The 27416-nt window shown below is 40.3% G+C and overlaps 1 protein-coding gene across 2 annotated transcripts in view; it reads left to right on the forward strand.

Annotated features, from left to right (window-relative positions):
- TEAD1 (TEA domain transcription factor 1) overlaps positions 1 to 27416 on the forward strand; it is a 208363-nt gene that overhangs the window by 62772 nt on the left and 118175 nt on the right. For both annotated transcript variants that reach the window (XM_074955079.1, XM_074955078.1), the window contains exon 3: positions 10556 to 10809. In XM_074955079.1, the coding sequence (XP_074811180.1) occupies positions 10662 to 10809 (148 nt within the window). In that variant the 5' untranslated portion in view covers positions 10556 to 10661. The remainder of the gene's footprint in view (positions 1 to 10555; positions 10810 to 27416) is intronic.

Here is a 27416-nt window from a genome sequence, read left to right on the forward strand (position 1 = left end):
CTTTCATGACTGATCTTATGTAAAGTTGCTCAAGCAGGTGATTTTGCAACCCCTCCCCACTGACACACGCACAGCATCACTCACAATAGGCACACATCTGTTACAGCTATTGCTGAAAACACTTTTCCACCTAAAAACAAGCTAATGGGGAAAAAGAAAAAAGCTGGTCACAGAGTAAAGGGCCAATTAGTCCAACATCAGGAACAAGCAAACGAAGACATGACCCTGAAGGACTGAAAGTAGATTTTTGCAAACTGTATATTCTTCTAAAAATGGGGAGATTATTAAAAGGTAGAAATATTTATAAAAATAATCCTAGCTCCACTGTGTAGCACTGTTTTGTTTTGTAATGGGCATTGCCATCGCTGTTCACAAGCCAAAGCTTTCAATGGATGGCATATGTGCACGGTCTGCTTCCGCTGCAAAGGGCAGCAGCTCAATTGAGCCTTGCCCTCAGGTTACCTCACCGAGTTGCAGGAGGAATGGTTTCTCTCGCAGCGTAATTATTAGCAAGGACTCCAAAATCAAATAAATTGGCTGAACTGCGCTAAAATCATCCCTTATTTGGATTGCTGGCTACGTGTGAATGTCCACTGGAAAACGTTCGGGGGCTGGGTGCACAGGAGTGCAGGAGCCAGAACGGAGCGAGAGGTCAGAGAGCACTGCAGTCAGTCAAAGGCTGGATTTAGTCTCAGTCATGTGACCTGTGTGATCGCCTTTTTGCAGTGTTATATTTTGCGGCTCTTCTCTTAGTGCTAGTGCTTCCTAGAAGGAGGCTAGGAGAATTTTTTTTTTATTCCAACCCCAGAGAAATACTAGAACGAATGACAAATTAAATATTGTCATTCCCATTGATTTGCCATGCAAGCTAGGACAGGAACAGTGGTGTGAATGAAGGGACAGTATTTGCAAGAGGCAGTCAAGCATCTCTGCAGATGACACCCAACTGAACACTTTAGATACAGGGCTCTGAGCCTGTGTCCTGCAGCCATTGTTTGTGCTGCCATTTTCGGAGAGGCCACCCAAGATCGCATCAGCTAGAAAGAGTGAGCAGCTGCTGGGCTTAGCTTTCAGTTTTTGTTTTTATTTGAAAGGTGTGTAAAATATTCAAGTCACAATATATTCTAGCAATTCCAAATCTTATCCTTCGCTCTGCAGCCTAAAAGTATGTTGCAACTGACTCATAAAGAAGCATTTTGTCCTTCAGCTTCCGGTATCTGCTGATTTATTTATTTATTTATTTAATTTTAAATTTCCAAAAGGCAGATGTTGACCTACTGGGCCTGACTCTATTCCTTGCACTCCCAGGTCTCCCCTGAGTTTCAGGGGGAGTTTGGGGTACACAGTGTGCCTGGGTGGTGGGTACCAGGGCATTCCAGAGGAAAGGACTACTCCCCATGCATTCGCTTACACTGGAAAATGACACGGTGTTTGAACATGTGGTAATTTACATGGTTAAGGTTCAGGATAAAATCCTGTCTCCTTTGACATCAGTGACATAACTGCCATTGACATCAGTGAAGCCAGAATTTCACCCAGGTGTGGACGGGGACTGTTGTGTTGAGTATCACATCAGCTACTAACCATGGCCTACTAAGATGATGTTCAATATGCAAAATCTTTTTTTACATTGAGTGCTGATTCGTGCTTATCATCCTGTTTATTCCGTTGGTACCGTGATGCAGTTTTTGAGTGTAGATAAGCCCCAGGAGCATCCTGACAGTCTAAACCAAGTAGGTGTAAGCTCTAGACCCTCAGATGAATTCATCTGCTGTCTCTACAGCTTTTGAACATTCAAGGAAGAACTTTTGTATTTCATTTTAATGGCAAACATTATGTGAACCGCTGAATTTGTCTGGCTGGGTTTTAAATGAATATTTTGTGTTGGAGACAGGCTTCTACTCTCTCCCGGTGTTCTTTCTCCTTGGAAGGAATTATTGCTGATAAATGGACCCGGTAACAGAAATACAATACAGTCATTTTAATGTAATGATTTCACCCTTGGATGCTCTGTAAATGATTTACATCTTTATTGTTCGTCATTATAACGTTTCCTCATAAAGATAAATTATGTATAATCAGTTAGACATTTATTATTGGAGTATCTAGTATTTTCCTAAAAGCAATGCCATGTGACTGCTTCAAAGAGTAGGAAAAGTCCACTTGTACTTACAGAGGCACAAAACCTGCTGTAAGCATTATTTTTTCCCATTTTAAAGCAAAATAGAGTATTAAAAAAAGGCCTGTGTTTCTGGTGTTAAATCTTGTGTCAATCCCACCTGGTCGATTGTAAAGGCATTTTTAATGATGATGTATAAACACTGGCTTATTTCTTCTAAGTCTGTACCTCGTTGTGTACATGGTTTTAGTAATCAGGCCTACCAGAAGCACAGTTTAGACATTACCCCAACTTTGGGAGGCAAGCATTGGGTTGTTAGAGCATTAGTTTTCAACTTTTTTTTTTTTTCATTTGCAGACCATTAAAACATTTCAAATGGAGATGTTGACCCCTTTGGAACATAGCCCACAGGTTGAAAACCACTGTTCTATGGTAATGACCACGGGTCCCTTAGACATAGTCTGTGGACCCCCAGGGGTTTGCGGACCACAGGTTGAAAACCACTGTGTTAGAGCATCCTTCCCTGCCCAAGTGTTGTGCGTGAGGCTCAGAGCTTGAAAGAATCGCTCAGGGTTCTCTGTATCTCATGGGAGTTGTCAGCACTCTGTTCTACTACTCATTAAGTAGTAAGCTATGATGCACTGACCCACCAAAGAGGTACACTTTGTCCTGATAACTGAGGCTGCATTATTTTCACTGTCATCGAGTGTCACTGAAAACACTAAACTGACCTTTTGCTGCGAGGCAGAATCCTTATTTCAGTGCGCTGCGGAGGACTGACCAACTCAGAAATGGCCTGAGGAAAAAAATTCAAGTATGCATGCTTAGGTCCTTATGATTATCTGTACTGTGTTCAGGTGTCATACTTCTTGTGCTAAGGAGACATGGGAGTGGTGCCTGCACATCTGGATTGGTGACAGGACTATCAAGACTCTGACATCTGAATAGGTCTTCCAGGGCAATGCAATGTGTATGCTAAAGGTGGCCAAACCAAGAAAACGGGTTCTGGCCAGTTGGGCTGGGAACTGATCAATGCATCATATGATGTGGAACTTTTATCACTGGGACGTTCTGTACTTCAGGGGAACACCCTGCACCCCCATGTTCATCCTTATAAAATGATTGCGTGATATCCAGTGCAAAATTTGTCATGTCGGGTGTCTTTGGAAGGCTCATGATGGACTGAGCATTGTTGTTATAGTAATGTTATAGGTTGTAATTCCATGTATATAGTTATGAGGCTGAAAAGTGTGTCCTCATGGCTTAAAACAGGCCCAGGCAAAACTCTCCAAGAGCAGAGGGGCAGTTCACACCTCATGAGGGCATGTGGGACAAACCGAGCCCAGCCTCACAGGAACAAAGGACACTGGCCTAGGCAGCAACAAAGGATCTGTTGGACTCTCAAGTGAGTCACCCCCCTTCCTTTGGTCAGTTTGGGACTGCAATGTGGTAATACTCACCTGACTCTGAAGATGGGGGGCAAAGGGGGGCAAAGCCAAGAGGGAAGAAAGAACATGATAAAAGGGAGAGACATTTTCCATCTCTCTGTCTTCCACCTCCATCTATAGACAACACCACCAAGCGACTGAAGCATGATCAAAGGGGAGAGCCTGGCTGAAGGGCAGCCAGCCAGCCTGTGGTGGGAAGCATCTAAGTTTGTAAGGGCATTGAAAGTGTTAAGATCAGCTTAGAATGCGTTTTGCTTTTATTTCATTTGGCCAAATCCGACTTGCTGTGCTTAGATTTTAAGTGATTATACGTCAATCTTTGTAGTTAATAAATTTGTTTGTTTTTTTCTACCTGAAGCAGTGCGTTTGGTTTGAAGTATGTCAGAGACTCCCCTTGGGATAACAAGCCTGGTGCATATCAATTTCTTTGTTAAATTGACGAACTCATATAAGCTTGCAGCATCCAGCGGGCATAACTGGACACTGCGAGACGGAGGTTCCTATGGTTGTGTCTGAGACAGGAGATATTGGCAAGTGTCATTCAATTGCACAATCTAAGCAGTTTACATGCCAGAGGCTGTGTGCGAACAGCCAAGGAATGGGGGTTCTCACAGCAGAGCAGAATAAGGCTGGCTCCCAGAGTCAAAGATTGGAGTGACCTAGCAGATCTCTGGTCCAGATAACACCAGGGGAACGTCACACATCACCTGACAAGGCTGATCCAAGTGGGCACCTGACAGATGGGACTTTTTTTGACTGCAGGACCAGCTGGTTAGAAGGGAGAGAGAACAGACTCCATGTTCCAGGGGCGAACTCATGAGGAGAGAGTTGCAGCAGAGGAGTTTCGGAATTTTGAAAGGACATTAACCCATTCCTGAAGAACATGCTAGAATGGCGAAACAAGGAATGGAATATCGTTGTTTGTTGCTTTGTCTAGATCTGTATGTTTCTTTTGCTGTCTAACATAAAGTGATTGGTTTTGGAAGATTTTGCAAGGAGTTGCAGCACATAACACATAATATCTTGTCTGTGGACAGATGAACTGTAAACCAGAGAGCCCACAAAGTTGGAGCTCTGCGGAGGGTGTGCTTATGCAACTGGAGTGTCCTGGGAGGTCAGCACTGGTCCTAGGGCAGCTGGATCATGAGGTCTGACTTCCATGAAGGATTAACGGGTAGTCTGTGCCTGGGAAGAGACCAGAAAAGGAGACAGCATTGCAGCTTACTCAGACCAGGGGAAGCTTAAGAGCACACAGGTCTGTGGTGGGACCTCAGCACAGCAGCCCGAGTATCCAAAAGGGGCAGCTTGACATGGGCTGATATTGGGCTAGATGAAGGAATTACTGGGTAAAATTCTCTGTCCCACATTATTCTGGAGGTCAGACTAGCTGATCATAATGATCCTTTCTCATGTTAAGTCTGTGAAGACACCATTGTAGGTTGTGTCAAAAAGATTCTATCAAACATCCTAGGTGGGTAGAGATGAGAGTTTTTTTAGAAGGACTACATGGAGCAGTATAATCATATTTATCAGCTTAGTTATACAGTTCTCTGAAGTAATTCAAGTTTTTACTCCTTCCAGATTCCCCATTCTGGTACTTGGAGAGGATCAGCCCTGTTTCAGTAAAGCAGGTTTTGGGGAGAATATGCCAGTGAAAAAGCACAATTTAGAATCTATATGCTGGTAATTCACATCAGCTCGACTGAATGAAAAAAATCACAATTGAATTTTGCCAGGCTAGTGTAAAAGATTATCCAAGTCTGATAAACCCTGCATTTTAGACTTCTTTTTGTGCCAATCTACTGTGCAAATGCTGAAAGATCTTTTGCACATTGTAGCCCCAATCCGGCAAGTCATTCTGCTCCTTTATGGAGCTCTGTTGACTTTAGTTGTCTACCTGTGAATGGCAGCTTCCAAGACCAGGCCTGTGTTTGCACTGCTCAGTGATAAAAGCAGGGGCATAAAAACGGAGAGTTTGAGTCTGATTTCCTGTACTCAGCTGAACAAAACCTTTCTTCCAGTGAGAAATTCCAGAATGTAAGTTGACTGACTGTTTTTGACGAGGTATTATACAAGTTATCCCTCATTTCTTGGAATTTTTCTAAGTAAAGCTCCAACAAGCTAAACATGAATGGGTGTACATTACATTTAGCTATATACTAAAACCATTTCTTGTGTCTTTATGAAGCATTGCTGGGTTGATAATGGCCATTAAAATATGTTTATAAAATTCAATTCAATGTGGCCCTCTGAGATTTTCTATTTTGTTTAATGAAAAATGGTATTCCTTCTGGGATGGGGAGGGGGGTACCAAATATACAGCCTTGCTGATACTTCAGCTCTCTTGCAGGAAGAGCGTAACTACATGAAGACATCAATATGGTTAGGTTTGACTGACAGGTGAGAGGAAGAAGCAGACAAACCTAGGGGAGAGCAAATGTAGGAAAGATATGGTCAGGCAGAGGTTACTATGGCCTGCAGCTAAAAGGTTATCTGCACAATGGGAGTGAAGCAGAAATACAGAAAAAAAGATGCAGGGAACGGGACACAGCAACTGAAAGGGAAATCTGAAAAGAGGCATCTAAAACAACACCAGGAGCTACAAAAAGGAGAATTGAAAGAACATATTTGTCTGGATTTGGGGATCAGTGTTGAGGGTTTAAATTTTTGTTTTGTTTGGCAGGGAATGAGGCACATGAAAGTGATGGGTATTATTTAAAGGGTAAGGTAGATGAGTTGTGATGTGTTAGAGAACAATGGTAGAGCCATTCATCCTGGTTTAAGAGTGTGCATGAGTGTACATGGATATAGCTTCTTCTTTTTTTCTTGCTGTTTCCAGTTAATTAAATCCTCTTGCATAGAAAGGTGTTACTTTGAGCTTTGAAGTTTATACATATCAAAGAAGTGCATGAATGGAAGATGTTTTTCACAGGAATTGGCACAAAATTCCAATTTTTTTAATTAGTTTTACTGCACCTAATACAAGTGTAGTATCACTTTTCTAACGGCAAATAAATTGTGATCCCTCACATAGTCACTTCGAACTCTGGAACATTGACACTGAATTATTTCATCGTGGTTTAGGCCTTAGAATTCAAACTATAATATGAAGTAAAATGGCCTTTTGATACATGGTGTAGAGATGGAAGTTACTTAACTGAGTAGTTCATTATTCTCCTGAAATAAGAGGGAATCATTTACTAGTTGGGATGCAAGTTGTTTTTTCCCTTCTGTGTCTGCTGGCTTGATCTGCTGTGTCAGCATTCACAAAAATGGAATTCACTAAAAGCTTCCTTCAGTACATGAGAGCTTATTTCCAACAGATTGCTCCCCTCCCCCACCATACTGACATTTGACAAGAAACACATGCTTGTCCTACGCTTTAGAGGCTGCTAAACATTGATTTGTAGAAGCTGTAGTTTTGCTTGAAGATGACCCGAGTAGGTAGGAAGGAATGGGAAAGGGAGACAGAAGGTCACTTGAAACATCATCATTAGACACAATGAGAGGTCCAACATGAATATTAAGTAACATTAATTACTTTGGAGCCTACTTAATGTTTTTCTAGATGTTTCTTCAGAATATTTTTTCTATGGGAGTGGTCAAGATTTTGGGTTATGTCCCTGGCAGAGTTTATAAGCGGAACACGGTTGAACTAGAATGGGAGACCTATGTGGCTCACCTGCATGCTTCAGGAAATGGCACTGGTGATCTAGGATTTGACATGTGTCCCCTCTGAGTCTATAGTGAAGAAATGCCCCAGTATGTCATTAGGGCTCTGCAGCTGGAGATGCTCACTTCTTCGGATGAAATAGAAACCTGAGGTCTTGATAGCTAGAGGCCATCAAGGATCTGATGCGATTTATTATTTATTTATTTATTTATTACAAGAGCAGTGTTATCAGGGTTCCTTCCCCACTCTGAACTCTAGAATACAGATGTGGAGACCCACATGAAAGACCCCCCTAAGCTTATTCTTAACGGCTTAGGTTAAAACTTTCCCAAGGTACAAACTTTGCCTTGGCCTTGAACAGTATGCTGCCACCACCACGCGTTTTAAACAAAGAACAGGGAAAGAGACCACTTGGAGACGTCTTCCCCCAAAATATCCCCCCAAGCTCTACACAACCCCTTTCCTGGGGAGGTTTGAGAGTAATATCCTAACCAATTTGTTAAAAAAATCATCAAAGACCCAAACCCCTGGATCTTGGAACAATGGAAAAATCAGTCAGGTTCTTTAAAAGAAGGATTTTATTAAAAAAAAGGTAAAAATCATCTCTGTAAAATCAGGATAGAAAATACGTTACAGGGTATTCAGATTCAAAACACAGAGGATCCCCCTCTGGGCAAAACCTTAAAGTTACAGAAAACAGGAATAAACCTCCCTCTTAACACAGGGAAAATTCACATAAAACAAAAGATGCACTAATCCGCCTTGCCTGGCTTACCTATACTGGTTGCAATATTGGAGACTTGGATTAGGATAGGTTGGAGAAGATGGATTTCTGTCTGGCCTCTCTCAGTCCCAAGAGAGAACAACCATGTAAACAAAGAGCACAAACAAAAGCCCTCCCCCGCCAAGATTTGAAACTATCTTGTCCCCTTATTGGTCCTTTGGGTCAGGTGCCAGCCAGGTTAGCTGAGCTTCTTAACCCTTTACAGGTAAAAGGATGTTGTCTCTGGCCAGGAGGGATTTTATAGCACTGTATACAGAAAGGTGGTTACTCTTCCCTTTATATTTATGACAAGTGTTAATAAAACTCTTGTCCTTAGTAGAATGTCATTACCCTAATTAGAATATGATTACTCTCACTTACCTACAATTCCCCACGTAGTAGGCATTCCAGCTGGGTATGGTTAGTTATTCTTCACTTCTCGCCCAATACTTTTGTTTAGATGTTGCTGATATATGGAATAGGTCGGTGATTTGAGCACAAAGTGTGAGTCCTCTCGGGGTAAAACCAGCCCCTCAACCTTCTGAGGTGTTTGTGTTTCTTTCTCTTTTGGATGTTATATAAAAATCAAGGCACCATCTGCTTTCTGTGGATGACAAAGATCCCATAGTACTTTTTCTGAGAGTAGGTTTTTGCCCTGATGTTGGCCGAAGTTTGCGCTCTCACACTGCTGTGCTGTATACCATTTTTCAGTTGGCTACTAACCTCTGCGTTGCTGCCTGCTCTGCCTGTAATACTGCTTTATTAAAAGGTTTTCTAGGCATAGATTAATCCTGATATTAATGGTAGGCAGTCACAAACATGTTTGACGTTGTGATGAAATTTTTAAAACCAATATGGGGCTAAATAAGGCCTTCAGGTAGAAAAGAACATGGGAGTGAAAATTTTTTCTTTCGGCTTGATCCTTAGAGGTGTCCTGAGCAACCTGAGTTCTCACTGGAATCAGAGGAAGTTGCAAATGCTCAGTACCTTTTGAAAATCAAGCCATTGAATGTGGGATAGAGTGACCACCTCTAGTTTTGATTCCACATTTTCCCAAGGCATCATCCACCTCTGCCTGGATTGGGTCCTACAGACTGACACTCCCCAAACAGTGCTGCTATCAGTAGTGCCTCTGTAAGGGAGTTCCTCAAAATGGAGGGATGGCCTCAGGAAAGCTGCTACAGCCTCTGGTTATAGTGACTTTCCCCTGCTGTTTTTGTGGGATGCAGGCAGGAAGATGAATGTTGCTTAGCCTGCTATACCCCTCATCTGCGATTAGCCTGCAGAAGGGTTTGTGGGAACTAGGATTGTACTGTAGAGGTGTCTGATTTCCCTTCTCTCCACTTTCATGTGGAGAAGGCACATCATGGTCCTTCGTTTCAAAATAAATCAAATAAATGAGTCTGGAAGTTAAGAGAGGTTTGGTTTCATTTAATTTCGTTTTTTTAAAATTCCCTTCCTGTGTATATAACGAAAGTCACCAAGTGTCTTTTTTTTTTTTTTTCCCTTAATAAAAATGTGGTGTGCCTAGACATGTTGAGCCAAATTCATTCCTGGTGTTGCATAAGTGCCTTCCAAAGAGTTACACCAGCGATGAATTTGGTCAGGTATTGCAGATTTTAGCCTGAAGCAAACCTTTATAGCAGAGTTGTATTTCTCTCAAAAATATCAAAGGAACACTGACAGATCTGTAGCTGTAGTGGTGTTAGCAGGTGCTGCTATATTGAATTATTTCTTATTAAATTGATTCAGCAACTTGAAGCTTGTAATTTTTGTTCTGATGTAGTTCCATGGCAGAGACTTTTAAAAACATAGATTAAATGTGTAATATCTTCTGTAGTTATTCCTTTCTCTGGTATTATCATTTTAAAGATTTCCCCTTATGTATAGTTCAGACTCTGTGTTATTCATTTGATCTAAGATGTTTAGATCATAAGATCATAATCATAAGATCTAAACATCTCAGTATTTCCCTGTTAACCATACTGGACTGATTTAATCCCTGGTGCAGTTCTACTAACTCCATTGACATCTGAGAGAAATTTGTTGTTTTATTTTATTTAACCTGTTTCTTTTTAGATTCAATGGGCTGGATCCTCGTTGGGGTAAACAAGTGTACTTCCATTGAAGTTGGTGGAGTGACACGAATTTGTACCAGCTGAAGATCTGCCCCATTATTTTAAGGCTTCCAATGAAAATCCAAATTGAATATATTACATTCAACTGATTTTTTTTCTAGTGTTAGGTATTCACCAAGTTACACTATGCTTAAAAAGTAACTTGATACCCTATTCCTACATGTAGTGGTGCAGAAAAAGTGAAGTGTGGCTAATGGCTTTTGTTTCAAGACACTCGTTCTACAGATGTTTCGGGATGGAATTGTGTTTATATTTTACTTTTTATTGGGTTTTTACAAACTCATTAATCACAATAGCACTTTCACATTGTGCCCACTGATGGCAAGTTCTGTGCAAGTTACTTTAGAGTTGGGAGTAGCCAAGGAATGTTCATGTTAAGTTCCATATCTTTAATATCTTTTGTTTGTTTTCTAGGTTTATTTTCTTTAAGACTCCAGGCTTAGGCTTGGAGACCCCAGCCACCATCATTGAGCCCAGCAGCTGGAGCGGCAGCGAAAGCCCTGCCGAAGACATTGAAAGAATGAGTGATTCTGCAGATAAACCTATTGACAATGATGCAGAAGGTGTCTGGAGCCCTGACATTGAACAGAGCTTTCAGGAGGCTCTAGCTATCTATCCACCATGTGGGAGGAGGAAAATCATCTTATCAGATGAAGGCAAAATGTATGGTAAGTAGTGCAAATTTAACCTTTTGAAATAATTGTCCCATGAGCTGTACACAGCCAAAGTTGTATCAAGACAAAAGACTAGATTCTTATCTCCAGATACACCAGTGTAAATCAGATAGAACTCTGATGAAGTTAAGGGAGTTCCAGAGCACTCAGTTACCAATCTTTCCAGACCTCAGTTTGTGATTGGAAGAAAAGATACAATCATTAAATTTACAATTCTGCAGCTGTATCTACAATGTGGCTGAATAAGAATTCTTAAAAGGAGGTTTTTAAAAGTGTGACTCCTTGTGCATAAAGAATATATAAGCACTCTTCATTTTTCAGTAAATGGTGCAGTAAAATAAAAACTTGAACCATTATCTGGAAATACGTGATTGCACAATAAAATGTATAGCACTTTAAACTTCTTGTCACTTCCACAGTCCGCTCAATGAGTGATGCAAGGTTTTTTTCTCTTTGTGAACTGCTAAATTATATGATGTTCTGATAGTGTTTCTTAAATATAGTCCATTTAAGAATACAGACACCTAGGCATATTATCCCAGTGTTGTTTAGTTTTGTCTTTCCAGTTTACTCCAGCTAATCTCTGATTTTTGGAGACTTAGGTTAGCCTCTTTTTTTTTTTTTTTTTTTTTTTAACTTCTGCAAATATTGCTGAGTGTAGAGTTTTAGTTTTGGCTGTTCATGAAGTAAAAGGCAGATGGTGGATTGTTCCTGTGTTGATTCTATTAATCATGGAGTGTTTTGGTGTTTGTGGTTTTGTACTGTTATGGTTAAAAATGATCAGGAGTCTACCTGATGCATTGATGCAGCTTTCCTGATCTTTAGAGTAATTTGTTCCTAAATAAGTGTAAATATATGTCACATAATGGCATGTTGTGTCTTTGACACAGTGCCTTCTCCGTCAATATCGGTAGGAACCTACAGAGCAAACTAGCAGGCACTGTAAGGAGAAAGCAGATGGTACTGCAGCTGCCACCAGCTGTGCCCCCTCCCCCAGTACTGGTTGGATGATGTAATGGAAACAAGGAAAAAAATGTCTTTCTGTGGTGTTGGGAGTCTCTCACAGCCTGTCAGTGTCACAGCGAGGCAGAAACAAACCTTAAGGCGTTAGTTTGCAGCTGTCATGTGACCCTTGCTGCCAAATGAAACATAATGTCTGGAAAAATAGACTTGTGATGAAGCATCTCAGCTGCTGTTGGCAGAAAGTTTCTAGGCCCTGTTTTCCTGCTGGATTGATTTTTTTTTTTTTTTTTTTTTTTTTTTAATCTGAGAGTATAGGTTTTTTTCCTCTTGTTGTTCCCCCTTCCCCTGTGATTTCTCTCTATTTTGAATGAAACGTTTTTGTTGTTACTCTTTAAAAAAGGATGAAAAATTCGTTTAATTAATAGTTTGCTTTTTTTCTGGAATGAGTTAGAGATATACTTGCAAACATGTTTATTATATATTTATAGTGAAAGACTGTACTTACACATGGACACTCTTGTCTGCCAAAAATAATGTTGACTCAGTTTTTTAAATCAGAGTCCCATAATCCATAGGTAATTTACAGTAATGACTTCTGAAATGTATTTTTTTCTTTTTAGATCCCCTTCTACAGGAAGTAATGTATTTGTAATGTGAATTTTTGTGTTTTAATGAAAACTCGCACATTTGTACATGTAAGGAGTTTACTTTTTAACACTCTCCCACTGTAGGTTTAAGAAGACAAGTGTACTGAATCATATATATATATATATATTTATTTATAGAAAACGATGCAGTAAATATGTGTAGTTAATTAACAATAAATGCCTGAAACCATATGTGCCACATCTATATGTCATTATATAAAATACAGAACTGTTTTTTAAATATAATTACATACCCTAAATAAAATATTTTTACTATTAATTTGATATGAACATTAAGTACATATATAGTATCGCTACTTTGATTTAAAATGTTGCCATAATTTTGAAGAAGAAATATGTTAGGAAATGCAGAATTATTTACATCCTGACTTTTTTGTGGATGAACTCATGTTTTCATTCTTCAAGCTGAGTAGCTGCTTTGTCGTGTTTTGAGGATTTATTGAAATCATGCTAGGTTTCTGAGGACTTTATAATAGAGTCTTATGGTCCTAAGAGCATAATTGTTCTCCAAGGATTTTGAAATCAAAACAGCATAAGTGTTTTAGTTTCTGTGTGGCAGAATGAAAATAATTTAATACCTTTTAGTGGCATACCAAGTTTATTTCTCTTACGAGAAAGACATTACAATATTTCAAAGCTTCTGCAGGGTTGGGGCATTTTGTAATGTGTCTGTAATCCGTGAACCATGCAAGACAAAAGGTCAAGATAGCACCATTTCATTTTCCAACTGAAATTACCTTTAAATGTAGACACTATAATACATATGATTTTCTATAAAGACAAATGTAATGATCTCTCTGTGATGGGCTCAAGTTAGGGCAATTGTGATTTTCCTTTTCAAACAAGGGATGTTTTGAAGAAGGGAGGAATCTGTTCTCGTGAAAGGTTTTTAAACAATTTCTACTGTAGATTTAATAAGATATTTTAGTTTCAGCAGAAGGCAGAATTCCTTCATGGCTCTTTTTGTGATTATCTTGAGCAGTCCTTAGGAGTGGAGCTCATGAATTTGATTGGGTGTGAGTTCCTTACTTACTTACTACTTTTGACTTCAGGGGTGTGTAGGCACTACTGGGGTTTTTGTAAATCCCATCTCTGCAGTGAAAGGTGTGTGTGGGTTGTCCTCTCTGAAGAAGGAAATGTGGGCTGCTGTGTCAATTCTACCTCTGGCATTGAGGGATATCCCTGGCTTCTGTGTCTTGTGAATGTGACTTGGTTTTCTTCAGCTGTTCTTCCACACTTTTGTGATGATTTTTTGAAGTAGTGGGACAAAGCCATTCCATTTTCTCTTCGGCCCAGGTCATTCTCCCTCTACTCCAGCCCTTCCATGAAAAGTAACCCATGAGACTGTATCAAGACGATCATAGAACTTTTCTGGGTATTGCACCCCACAAAGAAGAAGGATTTGAGGACTATGTGGTTTGGGTTGGGAGGAAGATTTGCCCTCCCACCTCTGCAGATCCAGAGGATCCATGGAGAAAAGAAATGTGAGATGCCAGGAAACAGTGATGTCTTCTGTTATGCCTTGGCCTTCTCCTAGGGTATGTCTAGACTACCCGCCGGATCGGCGGGCAGCGATTGATCCAGCGGGGGTCGCTTTATTGCATCTAGTCTAGACACGATAAATTGACCCCCGAGCGCTTTCCCATCGACTCCTGTACTCCAGCTCCTTGAGAGGCGCAGGCAGAGTTGACGGGGGAGCAGCAGCAGTCGACTCACCACGGTGAAGACACCACGGTAAGTCGATCTAAGTACATCGACTTCAGCTACGTTATTCACGTAGCTGAAGTTGCGTAACTTAGATCGATTCCTTCCTCCCCCCCCCCCCCCAATGTAGACTAGGGCTTAGCTGCTTTATGGCCCCCCCCCCACTCCATCATGGAAACCATACAGCATTCGGAAACTCCTGAACTTTGACTCAGGGAAATAATTGGGTAAAACTCAAAGATACTTACCTATTTTAGGCTAGTATTCATGCCAGGAATATTGGTTAGGAAATTCCTAAAAGAAAGAGTGGCCAGTAATGGCCAAACAAATAGAGAAGATGGTTTTTGCAGAAGAGTACCACCCATAAGTTCCATCTTATTTTCCCTCAGTGATGGTTCTATTGTTGTTACTAATAAAGAAGTGACTATGGTTGGAAAATGGAGGTGAATATGAAAGTTTGATCCAGGATGGAGGACCTCATCCTGAAAATTGCTGAACATCTGCTGCTCACTTTTTGAAGAAATAAGTAAGGAAGAAATTGGCTACTCTTATACCCACCTTAGTCATATTTGCCATGCAAGGCCTTCAGTGTGTGAGGAATTTTTTGTTTTTGTCTTTCATTGCATTAAGAAAAGTGTTGACAAAATACAAATACTGTTTATTAATAGGAAGTGTGATATTGCAGGACTTATTTCCCCTCCCACAAATAAACAGTCATGAATTTGTACCTTTATGTTCTAAAACTCTGTAAAACCCATAATCCATTACAGAACACTGGCTGTGTTAGTACTTAGTTCAAATTGTTGGTCTTCACCTGTTGATAGTTTAGTTACTTGTAGCGATTCCTGTTAACTCACTTATTGGCAGGATACTTGCCTGCACTTGTCTCTGTTCCTGCAAAGACTGTTATGGAAAGATTAGAAGAATGAAGGCTGCAGAGATTCTGCAGTGAAATGCAACTCTAATTCATCCCTGGTGTAACAACCTTGAAGTCAGTGGTGTTACAGCGGGAATTAATTTGATCCAGTGTGATTGTTTTCATTCATCTAAAATGTAGCTATATTAAGATATATCTTTGGTAGCACTTTGGGGATGATATAAACGTAATTCAGAATAGTCATTAAGTGTGATAATTCCTGTAGACATGCAAATACTTTACTAACAATATTATTAACTTATTCTCAAGATAGCAAAGATAGCTATTGTATATAATAGGGAAAATGATATTTAATTTTTTAAATTAAAAAAAATCAATGTATCCTGTAAAAAAATCTTGAGTGATGAAGCAAATGTATCTGTGTAGGAAACAAAACTACTGGACAAATTTATTAATAGTTTTATGAAAAATGTAACCAAGCTGTTTACATATTCTACAAAGATGAATAAGCCCAATGTAAAGTTGTAAGAGTATATTGCAACCTTGAAAAACTGTTATATAAATTTAGTAGTCCAGGCACAAAAGCTATGGGTCTGTCCTTACCAGGATGGTAATGAAAAAACTAATGGTATTTTATTCACTCGTCACATAAAAATATTTTACCTAGGCAAATAGAATATTGCAAGATTTATAACAGCACTTTTCATCTCCAAAGCACCACACTAATATTAATGGAACTTCTCACAACTAATACACCAGCAAAAAGCCCTATTCTGTAAGGCTAATGTGACACTGTAGGTCAATACCCTTCCCTTCCTCTGTCTAGGTATTTATCAGGAAACTATTAGGTGAATAGCTTAATGAAACAATACTAACTCGTTAACAATTATTTTTTAGTTTTGCTTTTAATTTGAACGTTTCCATACCAGTTACTGCTTCTATAAAGATATTACTACCTTATAAAGTTTCCACTCTATTAAATATATTTGAATGTGCATAAGGTATTTGGAATGATGAAATAGCAGATGTGGGGTGTCAGGTTGCATGTTTATTCATCTGTTATTGCAATCGTTGTGCAAAGATGTGCTCTTGTATTTTCTGTCTCACAGCAACATACACAAAATGCACCAGAGATAGGACACCTATTATGAAAGTTACTATTTAGGTTACTTACATTGTAAACAAATCTGTCTAGAAACATTCTTGCAATCCTATGATTGTTCATTGTATTGCATCATCATACTGCCTATTCAGGAAGGCAGGTTACATAATATAATTTCTGTTCTTAAATGTGAAGAAAGTGGAGCTGACTTTGTGACCTCGGTAGTAGTAGTGCTTTGTTCTGCCACATGGGAGACCAGTTTAGTTTTTGTACCTTGGTCTCTCTGGATTAAATGTTTCTCTAACCAGGAATTGGGACAGAGAGGTAGAACTCAATGATCTAGAGAAGTTTTTTTTCCTCTCTGCTGCCAGCTTCCACCTTCAATGACAGTGTGAGCAGTGCCTAAAGAGCACTGCCTTAAAAGATGAGGGCTCCTACCTATGAAGCAGGTGGGAGAAGACAGAGGAAGAAACGAATCTGTGGGTTGAAGAATCATACATGACATAAATACTGAGGGCCTCCACTGGCTATGTCGAACCAGGAATGTGGAATAACATACTCCAAAGGAGAGCTGCTACTGAATTGTGCACCAAGCAAGTGCAGGATAATATTTGGGAGTTCATTTTAGAAGTCTTATCCCTTTTTGCCATACTATTCCCTCTCTACTTAGTTATGCAAAGCAGATGCTGAAAGCCCTGTATAAACTTGTATTGTGAAGTAGAATGTCAGGCCAACTCTGTGCAATCTCTCAACAGGTTTTGCAATGTTTGGTACCCATCTGTAGAGCAGAGTTTTCATCTGAATTCTCTCTCACTCTGCACCAAGCAGAGACTAACTTTCTGCATGGTCAGGTGGCTTGTTCATCTCAGGAATCTGAGAGGCTAGCATCACTCAACATCCATTCCTAGTGATGCAGAATGGCAATCAGAGCAATTTTTCTCTTTATGAAAATGTAAATATTAAAAATGTGTTGACCTAAATGTGCACATTTTGCGAATGGGAGGAATTCCTTTTTGGCTTAGTGGAATGTATCTAAAATAATATGAGCTCACTTGAATATCCAGGACATCTGTTAAAAGATTGTTGAGTGTGATTTATACAAGTTCAGTCCCTTTTTCCTCCAAGGTTGATGTTACTACTTTAACCTGAGATCCTGTAACTGCGGATAGCTGTTTGCAATAAGCTATTCTTAAGAAATTGGTTTGTAACATTGGGGAGGGCATGTGTTGGATAGCTAAAATAGATAAGTCTGCTGTACCAGGGGGAATCAGTAGCCTAATATCGAAAAGATCATGAGAGGGAATGGATACGTGCAAAAACCCAGAGGGATAGTGATTGTAGTAGAAAAAGCACTCTTCCTTTTGAGATCTTATGTTGCAATAACTGGGGTCCCTCTTAAAAACGCTACAGGTCAGAACTCTTTTCCAGTCCAGAAGAAGACCATTCAGGAACAACGGTTCCACAGTCTGAGCCCCACAGGCTTTTAAGGATTGTAACAGATAACTTGGACGAGGATCTCTTTGATAACCTCTATATGAAACTGCTGTGGAGATTTCTCCTTTCATATCAGCTGGCACTGGCATCCTCCCAGATTCAAATATTGGTCAAACCTGTCTCGCAAAATCCAGACCTGGCTACAATAACCACTTTCTTTGGGGAAGGTGTTACCACTGGAATGTGTAGAGTGATTGGGTTTTGCAGTAGACACGAATGTCCCAGTTTAGGGGCACATGCTTTCTAATGAGTGTCTCAAGGAAGAGGGCCATGTTAAAGTGGGGGTAGCGGTGGGAGAGCCTGACTCAGTCTTTCAACAAGAGAGAGACGCGAACAGCAAAGAGAGCACTGTTGTGCTTTCAGGACTGACTGAAAAGAAAACCAGTCAGAAACTAGCCTGACAACACCACTGCTATGGCTGACATCCATAATCAAGGGGGCACTCCGGAAATAGACTCACTGCCAGCCTTTCACATAACACAGAACTTGGACCAATGAGATGATTGGCCAAAACACAGGCACCGGAACCTTGTGGACGGGAGAACTGCACCTGAAAGCTTTTTCCACTGGACCTGCCTGATGCTGGGCTGGCCACAAATAGAACTACAGGTCAAAAGGGGAAACAGAGAAGTGAAGAGCATTCACCGAATCGCTGATCTTTGTGGGATGTGCAGTCTCTCAGAGAAATGGGATTTTCCCCTGACCTATACCACCCCACATCTTACCCCACAGCATCTGATAGAGAGCTCTAGAAAACTTTCCCAGAGCAAATGCCACAGTGGTCAGATGGTTTTTTGCATTGGCTCCTGAGGCCATGTTACGCAGAACTAATATTTGTTTTTAAATGTTACTTACAGGGATTGCCTCATGATTTTACACACACGATTTTTGAGAGGCCCTCAGAGCAGCCGTATTCATACTATTGTGTGAATTTGTTAATACCACACACATAATATAATGCAGCATAGTCAATCTTGAATAGTAGAATGCAACACTGAAGAGTGGACATCATCAGTTGATTTTACTCTGAATGTATGTTTTAAATTAAGGGGTTAAACATTTCTTTGATCCAAACAATTTGGAGCATGTTCAAATGGAACAAGTAGCCCCCAAAGCCTCTTCTAGCCCTGGGCACTGTAAAATTATTATACCAGTTAAAGCAAAGGCTATATTTTGTTAGAAAAATAATCTTGGGGAGTGGGGGAGGGGGAAGAGTGAACATAAATATGCTGGGGCCAAACTGAATACACTTTTAAAATGTAGGGAACTGATGTTACTGTCTTGGCTCAGGCTTTGCCAATGAAGTTGATTGTAAAGGGCAGAATAATGGCCCCTGAATTCACAAGGAAATAGAAACCCCCAGAGAATAGTGAATTTTCCTTCTATTCTCTGCAGCATCTAAGGGTGGCAGTAAAACAGTCTGTCGGGATTTTACATAGAGCGGACTGCAGTCAACACTTGAATCCTCTATTCAGAAGGCTCAGCGATGCTCCTGTAGCAATTAGCACATTCCCACAACCACCACTATATAGGTCAAGCCTTTGAGGAGTCTCCTGGGTATAGTCAGTGTTCGTATTTTATGGTGGCCTCCTTATAGACTACTCATGTCTCTAGTTCAGTGGTTCCCAAACTTGTTCCGCCGCTTATGTAGAAATATAGGTAGAGGGAATTGCATCTCACTGCTCCCCAGGGAAATTCACCTTCCTGGAGAGAAGGTGAAGGTGCCCTCGCTCAGGATTTTCCTCTGTAGGAAGGAGTGGCAAGTTATGGTTGAAGCTCCAGAGTAAGGTTGCCAGTGAAGCTTGATTAGGAGATGAGCTGATTTAGTAGATTCCTTGGACACTTTTGGGGCTGGGTTGGCCTTTTCCAGTCCACCTTCCAGAGGGAACATTGTAGCCACTTTCCATAGCTCTAAACTGCCAGTGACCTCTGCTGGGTTGACACGGGTGGTAGCCCAGCATAGACCAGGTGGAATCTGACTAATGAAGTTAGCAGAATGGATATTGTGAAAGAGCATAGTAATGGGAAAGAGAAAATAGAGGTTGGGTGGTGTTAAGTAAAGATAAAATTAGGTTAAATATAAGAGAGAATTTACTGAGTGTTATCTAGTGGAGGCCTGTGTTTTTCACAAATGCAAAATAACACAAAATAAAACAAAAAACAATGGAAAAAACTAAATGCAGTGCTCACAGCCCACCATGCTGGCCTCCACAACCACAGCTGCCCATTGAGGCTGACATCTGGGCAGCAACTGTGATAGAGCAGCGATAGCACCCTGGAACTGCTCTATCCACTGTGTCTCCGTGGTGAAAGGGAGACAAGTCACTTCTGCCCCTTGCTTCCAGGGTTGTGTGTGCTCGACCCAGAAGTTGGACATCCAGCTGAAGAAGTGGGGTGGAAATAGCTGAGGAGAAGAAAGTTCTGTTGCCCGCAGTGCTTAGGTTTGCCCCATCCAGCCGCAGGGTGACATTGATTGAGCCCAGGGTGTTGGCAGAGTATCCCATCCCACCACAGCGGAGGGATGGAGGCCCCAGCGCCTCAGTGGAGACACCATTGCTCTGCCCACAGGAGCTAGTCACTGGGCTCATCCTGGTAGCCTGAGCCCCCATCCCAGCCCACGGCTCCCCACAGACAGTCCAGCCTGGTCACCTGATAACAGGTCCCTGGGCAGGCAGGGAGAAGGGACCTCAGCCTGGATCACCCCAGCCAAGATGGCAGTGGGAGCCATGGCAGAGTGCAACCCACTCCTCCCCTCTCCCCTTAAAAAAATTCACAGGGCTCTATCTATTAGAATGTTGAATAATCTTGTGAGGGACTCACCATTGTTTTGAGTAATTTTAAAAACTAATTTTGTCAAAGACCTGGGGAATATATAGAAGGAAACAATCTGTAACAAGGTAACAATAGAAAGGAGCATAAACACTGCCAAATTAATGTAAAAATGTAATAAGAAAAGGCAAAAAGGAGTTTGAAGAACAGCTAGCCAAAAACTCACAAGGTAATAACAAAATGTTTTTTAAGTACATCAGAAGCAGGAAGCCTGCTAAACAACCAGTGGGGTCCCTGGAGGATCGAGATACAAAAGGAGCACTTAAAGATGATAAGTCATTGCAGAGAAACTAAATGAATTCTTTGCTTCAGTCTTCACGGCTGAGGATGTTAGGGAGATTCCCAAAGCTGAGCTGTCTTTTGTAGGTGACAAATCTGAGGAATTGTCACAGATTGAAGTATCACTAGAGGAGGTTTTGGAATTAATAGAGAAACTTAACAGTAACAAGTCACCGGGACCAGATGGCATTCACCCAAGAGTTCTGAAAGAACTCAAATGTGAAATTGCAGAACTGTTTACTATGGTTTGTAAACTGTCCTTTAAATCAGCTACTGTACCCAATGCCTGGAAGATAGGTAATGTAAAGCCAATATTTAAGAAGGTCTCTAGAGGTGATCCTGGCAATTATAGACTGGTAAGTCTAACGTCAGTACTGGGCAAATTAGTTGAAACAATAGTAAAGAATAAAATTGTCAGACACATAGAAGAACATAAATTGTTGTGCAAAAGTCAACATGGTTTCTGTAAGGGAGATCATGTCTTACTAATCTATTAGAGTTCTTTGAGGGGGTCAACAAACATGTGGACAAGGGGGATCCAGTGGACATAGTGTACTTAGATTTCCAGAAATTTGACAAGGTCCCTCACCAAAGGCTCTAATGTAAATTAAGTTGTCATGGGATAAGAGGGAAGATCCTTTCATGGATTGAGAACTGGTTAAAAGACAGGGAACAAAGGTAGGAATAAATGGTAAATTTTCAGAATGGAGAGGGGTACCTAATGGTGTTCTCCAAGGGTCAGTCCTAGGACCAATCCTACTCAACTTATTCATAAATGATCTGGAGAAAGGGGTAAACAGTGAGGTGGCAAAGTTTGCAGATGATACTAAACTGTTCAAGATAGTTAAGACCAAAGCAGACTGTGAAGAACTTCAAAAAGATCTCACAAGACTAAGTGATTGGGCAACAAAGTGGCAAATGAAATTTAGTGTGGATAAATGTAAAGTAATGCACATTGGAAAAAATAACCCCAACTATACATACAATATGATGGGGGCTAATTTAGCTACAACTAATCAGGAGAAAGATCTTGGCATCATCGTGGATAGTTCTCTGGAGACGTCCACACAGTGTGCAGCAGCAGTCAAAAAAACAAATGGGATGTTAGGAATCATTAAAAAAGGGATAGAGAATAAGACGGAGAATATCTTATTGCCCTTATATAAATCCATGGTACGCCCACATCTTGAATACTGCGTACAGATGTGGTCCCCTCATCTCAAAAAAGATATAGTGGTGTTAGAAAAGGTTCAGAAAAGAGCAACTAAAATGATTAGGGGTTTGGAACGGGTCCCATATGAGGAGAGATTAAAGAATGTAGGACTTTTCAGCTTGGAAAAGAGGAGACTAAGGGGGGATATGAAATATATAAAATCATAAAAGGTATATAAAATCATAAGTGGTGTGGAGAAAGTGAATAAGGAAAAGTTATTTGTTCCCATAATATAAGAACTAGGGGCCACCAAATGAAATTAATGGGTAGCAGGTTTAAAACAAATAAAAGGAAGTTCTTCAACCTGTGGAACTCCTTGCTTGAGGAGGTTGTGAAGGCCAGGACTATAACAGGGTTTAAAAGAGAACTGGATAAATTCATGGAGGTTAAGTCCATTAATGGCTATTAGCTAGGATGGGTAAGGAATGGTGTCCCTAGCCTCTGTTTGTTAGAGGGTGGAGATGGATGGCAGGAGAGAGATCACTAGATCATTACCTGTTAGGTTCACTGCCTCTGGGACACCTGATATTGGACACTGTCGGTAGACAGGATACTGGGCTGGATGGACCTTTGGTCTGACCCAGTATGGCCATTCTTATGTTCTTATGTTCTTAAGGTGGGGATGGGTAGATTAATAAGTCTCTTCAGTTGTTAATTTCTGTGACTCTCTATTCATGGTATACTTCTGTCGAATCAGGTTTTTATTGTTTGTTAACAGTATTTTAATATGAGCAATTTTTAAAATGACATGCAAGGAATGTGTTGTGTGCCTTTATTATTATCTATAATTCGTAGTATGGTAGCATTTAGAGGTCCCAGCCAAATTTGGGCAGCATTTTGCCAGGTGCTATGCATGCGGGAAAAAGAGAATCTGCCTCGAAGAGCTTGCAGTCTAAACAGACAAGAGAGACTAAGGAAGGTTTATTATACCCTTTTGTACCCTTTTTACAAATAGGGAAGCAAAGCACAGAGAGATTGACTTGTCCTAGTCCAGTGCCTTAACCCAGTGGTTCTCAAAGCCGGTCCGCTGCTTGTTCAGGAAAAGCCCCTGGTGGGCTGGACTGGTTTGTTTACCTGCCGCGTCTGCAGGTTCGGCCGATCGCGGCTCCCTCTGGCCGCGGTTTGCTGCTCCAGGCCAAAGGGGGCTGCTGGAAGGGCGGCCAGCACGTCCCTTGGCCCGCTCCGCTTCCCGCAGTCCCCATTGGCCTGGAGTGGTGAACCGCGGCCAGTGGGAGCCGCAATGGGTCGAACCTGCGGGCGCAGCAGGTGAAAAAACCAGTCCGGGCCGCCAGGGGCTTTCCCTGAACAAGCGGCGGACCGGCTTTGAGAACCACTGCCTTAAGCAACCTTCTTTTGTTTACTATATGGACTGAAAATAGGGTAATTTCAGTCTCCTTTCAAAAAAAATTTCTCCTGGTGTTAAAGTATCCTGCAATATTTGGAAGAGGAGTGTATATTTTTTCCTTATAACTTTCATTGCAGTAGTGAAAATAGTTTACTTTCTTTTTGCATGGTGCATTTAAGTCCTTATGGCATGTGCCAGGCTAAACTTCTGATCTTTAATTACTGGTTTAGAAAATATGTTGGTCTCAATTTCCCCCTCAGTTACACTGTTGTAAATCTAATGAAGTTGTTCCAGATTTATGACAGTGTAACTGAGAGCAGAATTGGGTCCCTATGTTTAAAATTCAGTTTGCCATATAATAACTCATAATTTCTACCTGCTAGGCAGGTGTTTAAAAATCTTGCAGACCTCTGTTTATGTAAAAGAAATATGAAGTACAGTAATGTGGGCCTAGTGATTAATGGTGCAAGGGATGTAGAGGGGCAATCTAAATTGGCTGGTGTTGAAAATCCATGTGCCATGCAGATTTAGGATCTGTTTGCAGGCGCCCCATAATTTAAAATGTCATTTAAAAAAAAGTTTTAAGCCCTCATGTACTAAATTAGTGCATTGCTTACTTGTTCAGTGTGCGGAGTACAACAAGACTGGCTAAAGTAATAGCGTCAAATGAGGTGTGAACTTATTCCATGCCTCTTAAGAAGGAGTTAACTTCAAATCCTAACATTAGGACACAAATCATAAAAATGCCTATTGTGGGTTCCTGGAATGTCATAAAAATGAAAACTGTAAAACATGCTACTTTTACTCAGACTTTAAAAAACCATCCCATAGTATCCCCATATATATACTGTGTGTACATATATATATATAGTACATTTATATTTATATTTAGAGAGAGAGAGCACACGCATATATATATAGAGAGAGAGAGAGTACCTTTAGGTTCCACCTTTATTAGAAAGTCACCTTCATCGATCTTTGTTGGTCTCTTGAGCCGTCACTTAGGATAGATATCACTGGAACTAGGTATCACAGGGAACAGTTGGGTATAGTTTCAGATTTCAATTACAAGAGTTGTGCTAAAAACACAACTCCGTTTGTATCCCCTCGGTACCCGCACACAAGACAACAGTGCTAGCTCAGTAAATTAAAGCAAAACACATGGAAGCAGGTGTAGCGTAATCGCAGATAATATTATGCGTGTGTATAAATTGTCATTTAAAAGACTTGTTAAAGATCAAAGGAAGTAAACAACGTATTTCTCTCCTTAGGAGGAGTAGTAGTAATAGTAAACCATTTTTATTTATGATAGTGCCCAAAGGCTCCAGTTGGGATTAGAGCTCCATTGTGCTGGGACAATCCTTGCCTTGAAGGATTTACACTGAATTATAATTATATAGAGATATATAAAATGCTCCTATTAAATAAATCTCTGGTTGCATGTTCATTCAGCGTAACATGGCTTCTAAAGCCCAGTATATCAAGTAAAAATGAGATTTGCCTACTACAATTACCTTCCCAACTACTCTAATCTGCAACCCCCAAGCAAAGGCGGGGGGAGGGGAATAGGCCTTGCATCATGCCTTACATGAAAAATATCTCAGGCTGTTTCAAAATGGAGGTAGGGAAAAATAATTTACACTTTGGAGGGCCCTCCCCTGAAAATAGCCAATCATCTACAGACTGTTAATAAGGGGATCTCAGCTGTCATGGGGCTGCATGAGAAGAGAGATGGTTTCTCTGAAATGCAGGTTGAAAACTATATAGGACTTCATAAATCAGGCTCAACATCTTGAGTTGCACTTGTAAGCAAATGCAAAGCCTGTGTGGGTGATGCACAATTGCTGTAGGGCATTCTTTACTAAGACAACACCACTAAATCAGGCAAAATGTATGTTACACTAACTGAAGTTTTTGAGTAGCCTTCCAAAGTAGCCTTACATAGAGCCCATTAGAAGAATCCAGTCTGGAGTGCACAAAAGCATAGATAACAGTGGCAGGATGCAGATCAAAGAGGAATGCTTACAAACATCCAAGAAGAGATAATGGAAAATGATTAAAGACCCAAAATCTTCCCTAAATTGTGAATCTCAAGATCATTTTCCACCACACCAGCACCACCTCCCTCTAATTGGGAAAGCTTCAGTCTGCTCACTTTCAGACAAGTACCAATCTCAACCAGACAATGGGAAAGCAAAGATGCTATCATGTTTGGGTCTGATGAAAATGAGACAGCAGTGTATTGTTGACCCGTCAGTCCAAATGTCTAGATCTTAAAATTAAGAATATTTCTGGGGAGAATGAATCAGTAAAGGATATATTTTCCAAGTTATCTATTGTGAAGAATCTATTAGTCTTACTAACAGCTGATTGAGCCTTTTCTTTACAATGTACCAGGTCTTCCGTCCATGGAAGAAACTGAAATTGTAGGCTTAAAGGACGTTTACCCAACAACTTTGACCCTATACACATTGTGTAACTTAGGGTCTGAATTTCATCTCACTCAACCCAGTTTTACACTGGTGTCGCTCTACTGAAGGGTCATTGATTTATTGTGAGATCAAAATCAGGTCCTTAGATTGTAAACTCTTTGGAGCTGAAATTTTGTCTTACTGCATCTGGGTAAAATGTTCAAAAGTACCTAAGGGCAATTAAAAAAGTGAATTAGGCATGTAGGAGCCCAAGTCACTTTCGAAAATGGGGCATATGCTCCTAAGTCACTTTGGCACTTCTGAAAATGTTGTCCTTTGTCTGTAAAGTGCCATATAGGCCTAACTGGAAATGTAGAAATAATAAATCACAAGAAATACCCATCCCAACATATAAGCCATTTAGTTCAGAGTACGTATATGCTTAGATCAAGTGGAGGCAAGGGAACTTCCCTTCTAACCAGCATGTTTCTGACAGTTTAGTTTGGGGAGGAAATGAAGGATTCATTATTTTGAGCACTAAACTTGAAACTTAATCATTCTTAGCACATAACAGAGAGTAATAAATCATGTGCATTATGTTGTCTTAGAAGTGATTTTCATTTACCTTTTTTATTAGATGTGAAAGAAGTAACTTTGAATGAACCTAAAAAGTGTAAATGTTCAATATAGTTCTGACTTTATACATTTTGATTTGTGATATCCATAACTTTTATGTATGGATTCTCGTTTTGGTTTTTAAGTTCTGATAGGTCGTGGCTATTGCAGAATTAATTCAGATTAAAATGAATAAAACACACTTGTCATTTCGTAAGGTATTTTGCAACCTAAGCAAAGGCCTCAGGTATTCCAGCTATGAGAGATGTGCAGATTGCGTAAGATGTTATGCATTGCTCACTCTAAGATACAGAGTCCTGTCTGCCCTTAAACCTTTTGTTCTCTTGGCTGAATGCAGTTAATTAGCAACTGTCTCCATAGCAACTGCCTCATAGTCCAAAAACATTGTCTAGTTTTTGCAGTTTAGCTTATCACACTGTTTACCTGAAGGGCTTTTCACTGCATTGAGTCTCATTTGAGTTGGCTGCATGCCTGTTCACGGAAGTGAATTGTCAAGATAGAAAAACACCATGGCAGCAAGATGCTGAACAGGGCCCTGTTGTGTGAAACCAAAAACATTTAAAAAGTTCTGCGGAAACAAAAGTTGACGTTTACCATAATTTTCATTTAATTTTAAAGCATATGACCTGCCAGGAATAGTCTGCATTCTAAGATACAGCCTTATTCATGAACCTTTTCTACAGTATGTAGTCTAACCTATTTAATGTTTCCCTTTTCATAGTACACTCTCATTAGTAATCTCCCAGCCAAAGGTGCTTTATAATTACAGCACCTTCCATACTGTCTAAGGAGACTTCACTTCCTTTAGAGTCATACCACTTCAAAAGACCTTAGCTTGTTCATTGAGAGGGTATGACCATATATTAGTCTGCTGTTCCTTGAACATTATACGCTTCTTTGTTTTCTTTTATTTTAGCATAACTAAGAAGAAAGTCTATGTGTTTGTTCTATACAATAAATTAAAAACCAGACAATCCATATCTCAGCTGTGTATAGCTGATTACTAGGGAGACTGAAGGCTGACTTGGATATTTATATTAACCATTAAAATGGAGGTAAAAAGATATGGAAATATATTTA

This window comes from Natator depressus, chromosome 6 (assembly GCF_965152275.1).
Source record: "Natator depressus isolate rNatDep1 chromosome 6, rNatDep2.hap1, whole genome shotgun sequence".
Classification (NCBI taxonomy): domain Eukaryota; kingdom Metazoa; phylum Chordata; order Testudines; family Cheloniidae; genus Natator; species Natator depressus.